Below are 13,362 nucleotides of genomic sequence, written 5' to 3'. Positions count from 1 at the left end.
TCCTCTCTTGCTATCAGTCGATCGAGACGAAGCTCCGCAGCCATGGCAATATCGGGCAAAGATAGCGGTGCTGTGGTGCTCGAAACCTCAATGGGTCGCATTGTCTTTGAACTCTATTGGAAGCATGCACCCAAGACATGCGCCAACTTCTATCAGCTGGCCAAGCAGGGCTTTCACAACGGCATCATTTTTCACCGCGTTATCAGTGACTTTATCATCCAGGCAGGCGATCCTACGGGGACAGGATCGGGAGGTGCATCTATCTACGGTGGACACTTCGAAGACGAGATCCACCCCGAGCTCCGCTTTGTCGGTGCTGGTATCTTGGCAATGGCGAACGGAGAAGGACCCAATACAAATCGCAGCCAGTTCTTCGTCACGCTAGCACCGACACCCTTCTTGGATGGAAAACATACTATCTTTGGCCGCGTATCGGATGGTATGCACGCTGTGCGAGAGATCGGCGTGGTCGAGACCAAGGATGACAGGTAAGTCTTGGTTCGAACAGAGGCGAGCGAGTTCCAACACGTTGCTGACCAGTGTTCCTACTCGCTTTCTTGGTTGCGACTTCTACGTAGGCCTTGTGAAGAGATCAAGATTGTACGGGCGACAGTGCTCTGAACCAATGGATCTAAGATGTCAACGTCAAGCTATGGCAAGCAAGTCGGATCGCCTCCAGCCTCAAGGCTCGGACAACATGGGAATATCAGTTAGATTTTCGTGACCTCAATATTCGTGCCTTTATAAATAATCAAATTCCACGCCGCAAGAGAAACATCTTCAAGCCTATCCCTCCCGATGCTCCGTGCTAGGTCGCAAGGCGAGATCTCGTCTGTCGACCAAGAGCCATCGCCATCGCCTTCCAGCACGACCAAGTAACTTCATCGCGCTCGCTGACGACGCACAGCTTAGCAAGCTATATCGCGGGACACTCGTCTCCCGGCAATTCCAGTCACACCCGAACTGGACACACGCGCACATTCGCTAAAAAAAAAAAAAAAAAAAGCATTCTTTGAGCACAGGTTGGTATGATGCCTGATGTTGCGTAAGCTGGCGGAGCCCTGTTCTGACCGCCGAGCCCATGGTGGTAGTAGTAGTACAAGGATGAACACAAAGAAGAGAAAAACGAGAAAGAAACACGACAAAGAGGGAGAGATAGGGGAGAGCGAAGAGCGAAGAGCAAAGATAGTGGCAGAGCAGAACAAAGCTGCATATAACCTCTACCGAGACAGTCCTAAACGAAGGTCGACCATCGTGACAAAGGAACGACCGACACTAAGATGCAGAGATGATAGTACAGTGGAGTGTAGATGCGGAACAAGGGAAGCGTAACCAAGAGAGGAAACGCTTAGATGTCCTGCGAGCCACCAGCCTTCTTGGGCTTGCCAGACTTGGCGGGGAGAAGCTCAGACTGGATGAAGGGCAAGACACCACCCTGGGAGATAGTGACACCGCCAAGAAGCTTGTTGAGTTCCTCGTCGTTGCGGATAGCGAGCTGAAGGTGACGGGGAATGATACGGGACTTCTTGTTGTCACGTGCGGCGTTACCAGCAAGCTCGAGGATCTCGGCAGCCAAGTACTCGAGAACGGCAGCGAGGTAGACTATTCGTAGAAAAAAGGTGGAGGAACGAAGAGCGACGTGTTAGTCAATCTTTCAAAGAACGTGATGGGGATAAAGACGTAGGAGAGAATGAAAACTTACCAGGAGCACCGGCACCGACACGCTGAGCGTAGTTGCCCTTTCGCAAGAGACGGTGGATACGACCAACAGGGAACTGAAGACCAGCCTTGGCCGATCGGGACTGGGCCTTAGAAGAAGCGTCACCAGCCTTGCCACCAGATTTACCACCGGAAGACATGTTTGCTAAAGTAAATTAGAAGGGGTGGGTTGGGGTTGAGTTGAACGTTGAGCTTTGAAGGGATGTCGTGAGACTTGAGGAGATGATAGACGGAGGAGATGATAGACGATGGAGAAGAAAGAAGAGAGAGAAGAGGGGGAGGCAATGGAAATGCAGCCGATTCGGACGAAGGGTTTTATCATCTTTCGGTCGGTCCAGCAACACAGACAGGCAGGTTGGGCAGGCCAGTGCGCGAGGGCGGCAAGGCAAGGCAAGGCAAGGCCAAGTGTTGGATGCGCGACGCGACAGGCAGATAGGCAGACAAGCACACAGGCGCCCACGAAATGAGCACACCGACAGAGATACAACGCACCCACGCAATTCTCTCGAAATTCGGCAACTGCGTGGAGGCAGGCAGTCGAGCTATCATAGTCATTGAAAAAGAAGAAAAAGCACAAGCACCAACACAAAGCGCGTTGATTCGCAATTCTCACAAAACTGGAACGGAATATCCTTTTTCGAATTTAGGCCTTCGAAAAACATGCCTGAGTCTGCGCCAATCACAATCAAGCCTTCGGAGGCTCTAAAAAACTTCGCTCCCTTAATGGCGCAACTTCGTCAAAGCGGTTGACAGCCCCTCATTTCAACAATCCGTCCGCCAGCCGCCCAAGTACCTGTAGCCAACACCTATTCATGGTCTACCCAGCCTCACGAAACACTGACAACCACGACAGGTATAGTATCAGAGCTGGCTTTCTTGATCTGATCGCAATTCAACATGGACGGAGCCGAGGCCAATGTCAGCGGTTCAGCTCCAGCGAAGAGCGAGGAGGAAGAGAGATGTGATGTGACGAAAGGAGAGAGAATTCTCGGGGCTTCGAAGCCCGCAAATGCTCGAATCAAATTTCGATACTCAGCCGAGGAATGCGATACAGTCTCGCCTTCGCAGGGAGATGGTGCGCAGAGGTTGCGATCTGGAAATTAGGGGCTTCGAAGGCTTCAATGTGAAATCAACGTTCGGACCCACCGAAAAGCACAGGACAGCACAGCAAAGCCTTTCTTCTAGCTGGGCTGAGCGTGGCCCTTGATTTTCTCATTTTTATTCTTTTTTGATTTCTAGGAAATCACACGAATTTCCCTCTCCAGACTCGTCTCGGCGTCTACACAGCAGCAAAGGCTCTGCATTTCTGCTCAGAAATAGACAGACAGACAGACGCGTTCGCGCTCGAGCGCTCGCAGGCTCAGTTGCTGCTCTGCCGCTGAAAGCAATTCGACTGCGCGTCTACGTCTCGTCTCAAGCGCAAAGGCGCATTGACACACACAGAGACGCGCCCGAGTCTCAACGTCCAATTTGGTTTATAACCCAGCCCTTTGGACACGCTGTTACCTTTGGACCCTCTTCTTTCTCTCTTCTCCTCATCGGTCAAGTTCCTCATCCGTCAAGTTCCTCATCCAACTCTTACCACCTCTTACAACCAACCCCACCCACCTTTATTCATCATGCCTCCCAAGCCCGCTGAGAAGAAGCCCTCCTCCACCGCCGGTAAGGCCCCCGCCTCGTCCGCTGGCAAGGCTCCCGCCGAGGCTGCCAAGAAGACCTCCAAGGCTCCCGCCAAGTCTGGTGACAAGAAGAAGGCCACCAAGGTCCGCAAGGAGACCTACTCCACCTACATCTACCGTGTTCTTAAGCAGGTTCACCCCGACACCGGTATCTCGAACAAGGCCATGGCCATTCTTAACTCTTTCGTTCAGGACATCTTCGAGCGCATCGCCACTGAGGCTTCTAAGCTTGCTTCGTACAACAAGAAGTCGACCATCTCTTCGCGAGAGATCCAGACGGCTGTCCGTCTCATCCTCCCCGGTGAGCTTTCCAAGCACGCCATCTCGGAAGGTACCAAGTCGGTCACCAAGTTCTCCTCCTCCAAGTAAGCGCTTTCTGCGTCTCAACTTGTGATTCGGTTTTCTTTCGTCATATGTTCTTCCTGTACCTCTCGGCCCGACACGTTCGGTGCAGCGCGTCGTGGTGTCCTCCCGCTTGTTGACTTTCAGAGTCCTTGCGTAGCCCTTTTTTCGATCTCTTTTTTTTTCTTCCCTCCCTCTTGGTCGCTTTGTATCTCTTCTGTACTTTTACCGCCAGCGCTAGCATCTTGTCCTCAGATATATCCAGCAGCAATCTGAGCATATCGGTTTCAAAACAACATGTTCGTTTTTGTGTGTGACGTTTGCAATCTTCATGAGTTGAATTGAGTTTTGTTGGTTCGGCGTGTTGAAGGCGAAGCTGGTTGGCAGTCAAGTGTTGCTGTCGCGTTGCGTTGCGGGTGTGAAGGCTCGGGATGGCTTGGGCGCTATAAGGCGGTGTTAGGTGCCGGAAAGATGGGATGCTCTCCCGATTCGTTCATGGTGGGATTGGTCGCAGCGAAAGACACACATTTGCCAGTCATGCTCTGGGATGCTGCTGATGATCGAATGGATTCAACAAACAATGCTATCGGTACAAATACAAGTGTGACGACGAGCAAGAGGGCGAGCTTTCGAATGACGGAGCGACAAGACAAATTGACCCGAACGTGGTCCTACGCTGCGAATCTGGACAAGAGCGGATCTGATGGCATCATCCACGAATCAACCCATCCAAAGCAGCCTGCATGCGTTGCATATCTGCTTGTTCCTGTTCTTCGTTGAGTTTTGGATCTTCCATCGCCAGTTCTGGTAGTCCATCGGTTGTGCTTGCTTGACCCAATTTGCCGTCGGTGAGCTGATAGAGGACTTTGTCGACTTCTTCTTGTGCTTCCTCTTCCATCTCATCTTCGTCTTGGCCGAGGACACCAGAATCTAATGTGTCGTCCATGAGTTCTTCCATGATGCCCGCCTGCCAAGTTCATCATAGAGCAGTGATAAGAGTGTCAGTGAAGGGTTGAGGAGAAAAGAAGGAGGAGTATGGGCTTACCTTGGTCATCTCGCCACTCATTTGCCGCATAATCGCCGAAACTTCTGGCAGCTTGACCAGTTGATTCGACAACTTCATGATCTCGGTCGATTTCTGCATGCTTCCTGTCAGCTTGTACATTGCTACAACACAGCCATCGCCAGACCCATCAAAATTGTGAAGCCATAAATTGTCAGTGTCATTCCTTGACTTTTCTGTGAGCGAGTCAGGGTGCTTACCGAGTTGATGCTGCAGCTGCATATGTATACTATTGAGTCTCGCTTTGGACACTGCAAGACGGTTCTTCTGCTTCTGGGCGCGGACGACTTCCCTTGCTAGAATCTTTGCGTTCTTGACGTCGCCCTTGTTGGCAAGCTTCTTAATTTCGGCTTTGGTCTTTGTGGATCCTTGGTCGATCTGTCGCATCTCTCGATCGAGTGAGCGCTGTTCGGATCGTAACTGCGATTGGACCTTCTTCACTCTCTCTGTTCGATGTAGATACGGTGGTTGTCGTCAGTTTTCTGGCCTTCACTGTGCGAGTCGAGGTGGTTAGGCGTAGATCATGAGAATGCGACTGTGGAGCTTACCTTCTTGGCTCGGGCCAAAGATGAATTTCGAGACAGCTTGCATCGTGGAGGTCTGTCGACTTAGAGCCTCCGTGTCGGTCGTTTGCGTGGGTGAGTCTCTCCTGTATCTATCACCGTTGGGGAGGTTGTACTTGATCGAGTCGCTGCTCGATTTGGAGGCGCAGTACGTGAGTTTTGGCGAGTGCTGGATGGATATGCGCTAGGTATGCAATTGCGAGGTGGATGGGCGAAAGGGTTCGATGGTTGCTGCCAAGGTGGAGTTGGACCCTCGTAATCGCGAGCGGAGAGCAGGAGTGTTACGCATGCACGGCTGCGTAAAGAATCGCGACGCCGGATTCGGATTTCGGGATAGCTTGCTCTTTCGCGCGATACTGGTCCACCTCGCTGTGGCATCTGACCACTGTTGATCAAAGTCTTGTGAACCATCTTGGCTGAGGAGTCAGTGGCTTCTTCTAGACTCTCGGTAGTAAGGAAGTAGGCTAACACTCTCAATCTGTCAGGTGGAGCGATGACGTCTGGATAGAGGTGCGAGGCCTCAAGCATGTCACTTTATTTTCACATTTGTTTGCAATCTCCACGGCAATCTCGAAAAAAGAATCGCAAAAAAAGAGGCACGAAAAAGTCGCATCATATGGGTGTAAACCGTTTCGACCTAACAAACGGAATTGTGACCCTGTCGGGAGAGAAAGATGTTAGGCTGGCAGACCGAAAGCACAGCCAGAGCTATTGTCGAATGCAAGCCTTCTCTGTGGCGTGCGATGCTGTCCTCTGTCCTACTGTAGTTCAGCAGCCACAGAGAAAAGAAGCGCCAACGGCTCGGCGTTGTCGTTGTCAAGGTCTTTATTGTTGCTGCAGCCTAACACTCGAGTGGGGCAGGCGCAAGGCTACGCCACTTTTACACGTCGACCAGTTTACTTTGTCGGTTCATTACGTCGGACACGAGTGTGAGTGTGACATTGTCTTTGCACCTCGACAAGGTCGGTATGAATGTGTCGTTGAGGAAGCTTCCTCCAGTCATGGCATGTGCGCCGAAAGGGACGAGGGACGATGGACGCGCGACACGCGACGCGTCGACCTTCAAGTCACGTGCTCGGTCGTCGCTGCTGGCAAAACAGAGGACAGAATCTGGAGTTTGGAGAAGGAGCAAGATGCAGGGCGACGATCCCTTTCTCGCCTTCCTTTGCACCCTTTGTGGGCCGGACGCCAGCTCGCCATCCGTCCTCGCTATCGGTAAAGATACCAAAAAGGACAAGACGAAAGCAATGGATTGAATACCAGAAGCGAGATGGCCTAATGCCGACCGGAATGGAAAACGTGCAGGCAAGAGCAGGAAGCAACAGTGCCAGACGCTCGGCTGTGAGGAATGAGCGAGTTAGCTGTGGTTGTGTAAGCACATTTTGTTGCCTTACACTCTTTGTCCACACCTTGTTTTGGTCTCTGTTCTCCTTACTTACACTTGCCATCAACCCTGCTGCTCGTTCCTGTGTGTGATGCCAAGTCACGATTCATGCTCTTTTCTGCGCCTTGATCCCTTGGCTCACACACACACATTGCCTCGCCTCTCGAACAAGCGACGGCTCCTTACCGACTTAGCTTCACTCACCGCATGCACTCCTTCGGTATTGTCCTAGTCCTGCTCTGCTCTCGGCAATACTCTCTTCCACCGCTTCCAGCACCCTGCCTTACATCTCGATTCCAACATCAACAAGGGTCTAGATTCTTGCATACCACGACTCTTCCCCGGAGATTTCGATCCAACCATCGCACACTGACGCGCTCCTTCGTTCCCTATCCGCAACGTCCGAACACCTTACCTTTCTTTTCTTACTCCTCCCTCTACAACCATCTCCAGACCGCTGCTTCCTGGATCTCGTCGAAAGCCACCATCTAGGCCAGCTAGGTTACCATTCTATTTACGACCAGCAAAGACTCGCAGACCCAAAAATGATCTCGCAATAGATCAAAGTAGGCTACATAGATCACACCAATAGATTCCAAACCCTTAGATACCTAACCGCAGCAGACCATTAACAGCTATGTCCGCCGTCGCCTCCAGACCCACCTCGATCGCCAACTCGTTCTACGAGTCCGAAGGCAGGCCAAGCATCGAGCCCACCAACAAGACTACAGAGCTCGTTCGCGCTATCGGCAGAGAGCGACAGAATCTCGTCCCATCCTTCCGTCCACCCAGCAACTGGTCGCAACGTTCTGGTCACCACGACGTCGTCTGGACCGGCGAACTAGGTCAGACAACTGACCCTAACGACGACCAGTTCTCTGACGCCGAGAGCTGGGATGGCGAAACGCAGGCAGGCTCCCACTCCGCCACCATCGGCAGTCACGATGCCACTACAAGTGTGTACGATCACCTACGTCCCACCAGCGTCGGGAGCTCCATCTTTGCCGGACGCGGAGCTAAGCCCAACGGCAGGCGGAGAGAGGCACCACCGCCTCTTCCCAACATACCCGCCTCAAGCCAATACCCCCAGAATGGCCAGTACCTCGGCAGCAACGCGGCTGGACTTTTCAGTCCCTCAGCTCAGAGCATGCTCAGTCCACGAAGCGATGCTAGCGGGTTCCAAAGCGGCAGTCAGTACAGCGGCTACGGTGGTAGAGACGATGCAGCTGATAATGTCGACCTTGCCAATGCGTTCGACATGCAACCTGCAGCACATAAGCCTCGAACTCCCAAGATGACCTTCAACGACGATCAAGACGACACTCTGGAAGCAGACCGAAGCCTACAGTCTCTCCCTTCCCGCAACTCGTCCAGGATGCCACCCCCTATCCCCGTCAAAGCAGCATCCAGAAACAGCAATGAGTCGCTGCATCGTCAAGCTTCGACTTCGGCCTCTGGCACTAGCCCAAATCCCTCCACTCGCTCCGTATCGAAGAGTAGTCCAGTAAGACTGGCTGATGGCACCCTCGTGCCCAAGATGCCTCCAGTGCCACAAACCACCAATCTGTCACGATCACCAAAGGCCAAGACATGTCGTGACCATTCACCCATCCTCTCCTTCGACGGCGGAGCAGCCGAGGAGGAAAAGATGCTTGTTGCACTTCAGGACAAGCTCGCCAACGATGCCCGCCGGATCAGTACCCTCGGTCCGAAGGTTAAGAAGAACGCACCGGCCCCATGGGAGCTCGGTGGAGAGGACCTTGCCACAACAGCTGGTCGTCCATCTTTGCGTGACACCCTGTGCCCAAGTGCAGAGACGTTCGAAAAGCCCTTCTCTAGATTCAAGTCAAGGCCATCGGTTGAAAGCTCGCACAATGGTGGTAGAAGCCCCCACCCTGCCCACGTCCCGTCAGGTCTCGGCATGAGCTCCCATCCGAGCAACGCAGATTTGCTCGAGGAGGAAGCTCAGAAGGGGGGTGATGCGACGTCCGTGTTTGCAACGCAGCGCTCACAATCTAAGAGCGTCTCGAGTAGTGCTGTTGGTATGTTGAAAGGTCTAGGTCTTGCTGGCGCAGCTGCACCCGCCTCCAAGAAGGGCAAGCTCACAAAAGCATTGCGCCTTGTCGGCGGCGGTGGCAGCGGTGGTGGCAACGACGATCGTCGACCGGCTTATCCACATTCTGCGCCGCTCGCGGAACTTCCTGCGGCAGCCAGCTTCAACCACGCCAGCTCGAGTCCCGTCCCTCCCATGGACTTCGCAGCAGCTGACTTGCCTCAAAGCCGTTCGACCCGCACCATCAACAACGCCAACTGCATGCCACCAGTCACCAAGAGCCAAGCTGATCTGGCCAACATGATCATGTCCACCAATGCCAAGTACAGAGACCAAGCTCGATCACCGCTTATTCCATCGCCGAAGCATGCCAACGGGACGCTGCCTTCCCCGCATTTGGGCGGTGTGCGCTCTTTGGCATACAAGGAAGACACACTGAGCCCGACGGACAGCATCAGCTTCGCCATTGAACAGGCACAACGCTCCAGCTCGTTTTCGTTGGAGCAATCGCGATCTCGCACGCCTCCCATGCGTGAGATGAGTGTCGCCTCACACTCTGATTTCAGCGGCGAGGACTCGACACGAGGCACCAGCAGCCTGGAAGGGGAGAACGCGATTGCATCCACACCAGCAGAAGGCGAATCGACTCCGGTCGGTAAGGCTGCAGCTGCGCGTGGCCGAGCTGGCTCGCCAACAGGTGTGCCTCAAGCTGGCATGATGTCAGCTTCGTTCAGTCAGACTTCGGGCAGTCTTCCGCTTCCCGGTAACATCGAAGGCGTTACATACAAGCTCATCTCACTTGAACAAGCCCGCGAACAGGCGCGACAGAAGCAGTCTGAGTGGCTCGCATCTTCCGGTGCGTCGAATGCAAGCAAGACATCACCTTACCTTGCAGCTGGCGAGTCGAACCACGACGCCCTCGCCATGTTGAGGGATCCTTCCAGCGATGGTGGTCAGTCCAGCATGCGCCTGCTCAAGAACAAGAAGAGTGGCTTCCTCATGCGCAAGCTCAAGAAAGGGAAGGGCGTCAGTGTCGACTATGACGGCCTCTCGACTTTCCCGCAGAGTGACAGCAGCAAGGATTTTAGTCGATCGAGCAAGTCGCCCATGCCATCATTCTCGCTTCAGGATGAAGAAAGCGACCAACTCAAACCTCTGATCTTGACCGAGAAGCCTGCACTGCAGATTCGGCCCGTCTCGTCGATGTTCTCAGGCTTTGCGGCCGACCTCTTGGACGTGTCTGCACTTTCCGAGGGTCATTTGCGCGAGGCTTCAGGTGGCTCTACAGCCAGCTCAACAGGGCTGCTTGCACCTCACAGTCCAGCAACACCTTCGTTCCGAACACCCTCGCCTGTCTTCTCAGAAGCCGGTCGCTTTGCTTCCACCTCGTCTCCGTACAAGCCCGAATTGGCCGAAATTCGAGCGACACCTCACGGAACAGACTTGCCCGGCCCCAGAGTGCCGGACTCTGCCAATAGTAACTGGAGCGGTCACGGTGGAGCTAGCAGCAACAGTCGCTTACCCAGCCTCGACGCCGGAGCAAGCAACTCAGACAGCCAATCGCAATTCCACTCTCCTATCAATTCTCCCCTCACTCCTTTGTTCGATCGCTCGGTTCATCCACCTCCCAACGATACGCCTTCAGAACCAGCAGCGGAGACAGAAGCTGCCACGGCAGCTCTCTCTCCACCAGCTAGCCCCCAGATCCCCATTCCAGAAGAGGTGCGTCAACGTGCACGAGAGATCGAAGCTCAGATCCAAGAACTTAGCAACGAACTTCACGACCTGCGTGTCAAGCATGTCGGTCAAGGCACTGCGCCCAGCTTCAAACCCACAGAGGAGGTGGGTGAGAAGGAGAGGAGTGCTGTTGGCGATTGTCCTGCCTGTGGCTGCGCATGTGTCGAGCAGAGGAGACTGCAGAGTATCAACGAGGCTGCCGTGCTGAAGGGCATCAGTGTGCTGGACAGGGGGAGGGCGTTGAAGTGTTCGAAGATGGGAGATGTTGGCAAGTTTGGGGGTTACACGAATCGCTGATTGCTCATTACCAACCTTCCAAGAGCTAAAAAATACCCGTTGTATACCCAATTATCATCACTCTTTTGACGTTCTATTATTGTGATTGTGTACGTGTGTTCAAGAGTATGTGTGCTAAAGAGTATGTGTGCTAAAGAGTATCTGTGCTAAAGAGGCATAGAAGGAAGAGATGGTCAGGAAGAAAGTCAACTGCCGGCGTTTCTTCTTGCAGAAATCCAAGTCGCCGGCAGCTTAGCGTGACGTCTTTCATCGAAAGCAACTCTCGCTCGTACCTCTGGCTTTCACTTGCCCTTCTCAATCCACGTCGAACGCTAGCTGAAGCATCCCAGAAGGTTTGTTAGCAATCATAGCAGAGCTTTAGTTTGCCCGATGGCCGAAGTAAAGCGGAGAAGGCTAAGCTCGGCGAATAAGGCATGCAAGTGGCTACTGATGAGATAGGGCTTCTGGGTCAAGGATGCAAAGTCTGTCTGCGTGCGTTGTGACGACACTTCTTGTGAAAGGAAAGGGTTTGAGTGTTGTTCTCCTGTTCCGCACAAGACCCTTATCATTCCCACTTGCTCGTCTCCTTATCTTCTGCCTTCTGTCTCCTCCTCTCACCACCACTACCACCACCACCATCACCAAGCCTTCCTCCTCTCTGAGGTGTCCACTCGGTGGCAATGACGCGACTCACTGAGCACCGCCAGCTCTCAGAGCACCAAGTCCATCCTGACGCCTCTTCCCTCGCACCTCTCCTCCCCGCCTCCGCTCCACTACCACACGAATCAACCCGACTCCACAAACCTCCTCGTTGGTGGCGCGATCCTTCCTCCCCTTACCACTCTTCTTCCCCTTCCTCCCCCCTCGCACTCTCCGGTCTACACCGCGAACCCAACACCTGGGCCAAGCTTCGATACCTTTACCGCGAAGAGTTGGCTGAATTCTTCGGCACCTTCATCATCCTCATTTTCGGTGCTGGTGTCGAATGTCAAGTTAACTTACACTATCATTCTTCCGCCACAAGAGATGTTGCTGCATACGGAAGTTATTTCGAGGCAAGGTTGGCTTGGGCAGCAGGAGTTGCTATGGCGGTTTGGATTTCTGGTGGCATATCTGGTGGACATTGTAATCCTTCCGTCACCATTGCGCTCGCTCTGTTTCGAGGCTTTCCCAAGAGAAAAGTGCTACCTTTCATCTTTGCCCAGACACTAGGTGCTACTTTTGCTTCTCTTTTGGTCTATGCTAACAACTTGACCGCTATCAATGCCTTTCAAGGAGGAGATGGAGCCCGTACAGTCACAGGCCCTAAGAGTACAGCTGGGCTATTCTTCACCCTCCCAGCCCCGGAACTCTCCTTGAGCTCAGCCTTCTTTTCGGAACTCTTCGCAACTTCAATCCTCCTCTTTCTAGTCTTGGCCCTAGCAGATCCAGCCAACCTAAAACCACCGCGGGGTACGCAACCTTTTGCGATGTTTATCGTCCTCCTCGGAATCGGCTCCTCTCTGGGGTACAACACAGGATATGCGATTAATGGCGCAAGAGATACCGGCCCCAGAATCGCACTGTGGCTAGTGGGGTATGGAAGAGAGGTATGGACTCATAATGGGTGGTATTGGTTCTGGAATCCTTGGTTGAGTAGTGTGTTGGGTGGTGTAGTGGGAGCGGGGATGTATGATGCCTTTTTGTATACTGGCCTGGATAGTCCGGCTAACCGGCCGAGGCTGGTGAGGGGAGGAGGGGATGGGTATGGGCCGTTGGGACAGGAGGAGGAGGGCGAGGGCATGTGATATATATGAACAGCATGCCAAAGCGTGACGACAGCATACAGATTCTAGATTCGATTGCATCGATTTTCTGCATCAACTACACACATAGATCGTTGGTTCGCACGCAAATGTACATACTTGATTCATAGATGCTTGCTCTGTCAATGACTTTCCGAGGATTGTCTGTGATGGTGTAAAGGTACAAGTGACAGGAGCGAGCGTAGCGTGTGTTGGATGTTGGAGTTTAGGTCCCGATACTGGCGATCGGGGAGAGTCTAAGTACGATGTCACTGCTGCGAAAAGACAGAAACATATATACTCTATTGACTTGGAAAAGGAATGAATGTGCCAGACTTATATACAAACGTGTGGCACATGCCCGACTGTGGGCCTATCCTGTTGAGGAAAACACAATCAGGGCGGTCAAGCAAGCGGCGAAGTCGTTAGCTTTTCAGTGAGAACTAGATACAGCAATGTCAGAGTATATATGCTTTTACAATCTGTGTGTGACGGCAACTTGCCACGTACGACTGCATAACATGATTGAATGAGATAGGGGCTGTTGGTGGGCGACTATACGTGTTGGTGGTGGGCCACGATGCGTGCTGGTGGGAGTTGACGGGTGGCGACGCTGAGCGAGGTTTTGCGGGAAGTCGGAATATTACATAAGCAGTCATGTGATTTCACTTATCCTACCTGGGGGATGGTTGCTTCCGATCTCTGTCTTGCATCGGCTCATCCCGATTCCCTATATGATTTGCCTCCTCTGATCCCGATCTC

At 53.1% G+C, this 13,362-nt stretch overlaps 6 protein-coding genes across 6 annotated transcripts; 4 read left to right on the top strand and 2 right to left on the bottom strand.

Moving 5' to 3' along the window:
* Positions 1–42: 42 nt before the first annotated feature.
* Positions 43–621, top strand: UHO2_02954 (putative Peptidyl-prolyl cis-trans isomerase; the record flags this gene model as incomplete). The annotated part of the gene is made up of 2 exons (XM_041555742.1): positions 43–488; positions 579–621. The coding sequence occupies 2 exons, from the start codon at positions 43–45 to the stop codon at positions 619–621; spliced, it is 489 nt and encodes a 162-aa protein (XP_041411676.1).
* Positions 622–1,348: 727 nt separating this feature from the next.
* UHO2_02953 (Histone H2A) lies at positions 1,349–1,859 on the bottom strand (the record flags this gene model as incomplete). Its single annotated transcript, XM_041555741.1, has 2 exons — positions 1,349–1,602; positions 1,703–1,859. The coding sequence occupies 2 exons, from the start codon at positions 1,857–1,859 to the stop codon at positions 1,349–1,351; spliced, it is 411 nt and encodes a 136-aa protein (XP_041411675.1).
* Positions 1,860–3,338: 1,479 nt separating this feature from the next.
* On the top strand, positions 3,339–3,767 carry UHO2_02952 (putative HTB2 - histone H2B.2; the record flags this gene model as incomplete). The annotated part of the gene is made up of 1 exon (XM_041555740.1): positions 3,339–3,767. One exon carries the CDS (start codon positions 3,339–3,341, stop codon positions 3,765–3,767), a length of 429 nt encoding a protein of 142 aa, XP_041411674.1.
* A 682-nt stretch (positions 3,768–4,449) lies between these two features.
* Positions 4,450–5,394, bottom strand: UHO2_02951 (uncharacterized protein; the record flags this gene model as incomplete). The annotated part of the gene is made up of 4 exons (XM_041555739.1): positions 4,450–4,707; positions 4,786–4,907; positions 5,004–5,249; positions 5,352–5,394. The coding sequence occupies 4 exons, from the start codon at positions 5,392–5,394 to the stop codon at positions 4,450–4,452; spliced, it is 669 nt and encodes a 222-aa protein (XP_041411673.1).
* A 1,993-nt stretch (positions 5,395–7,387) lies between these two features.
* Positions 7,388–10,837, top strand: UHO2_02950 (uncharacterized protein; the record flags this gene model as incomplete). Its single annotated transcript, XM_041555738.1, has 1 exon — positions 7,388–10,837. One exon carries the CDS (start codon positions 7,388–7,390, stop codon positions 10,835–10,837), a length of 3,450 nt encoding a protein of 1,149 aa, XP_041411672.1.
* A 659-nt stretch (positions 10,838–11,496) lies between these two features.
* On the top strand, positions 11,497–12,603 carry UHO2_02949 (uncharacterized protein; the record flags this gene model as incomplete). Its single annotated transcript, XM_041555737.1, has 1 exon — positions 11,497–12,603. The coding sequence occupies one exon, from the start codon at positions 11,497–11,499 to the stop codon at positions 12,601–12,603; it is 1,107 nt and encodes a 368-aa protein (XP_041411671.1).
* Positions 12,604–13,362: the final 759 nt, after the last annotated feature.

This window comes from Ustilago hordei, assembly GCF_900519145.1.
Source record: "Ustilago hordei strain Uho2 genome assembly, contig: UHO2_contig_04, whole genome shotgun sequence".
Classification (NCBI taxonomy): Eukaryota; Fungi; Basidiomycota; class Ustilaginomycetes; order Ustilaginales; family Ustilaginaceae; genus Ustilago; species Ustilago hordei.
Note: the sequence above shows the minus strand (reverse complement) of the source record. Positions and strands in the feature narration are given on the sequence as shown.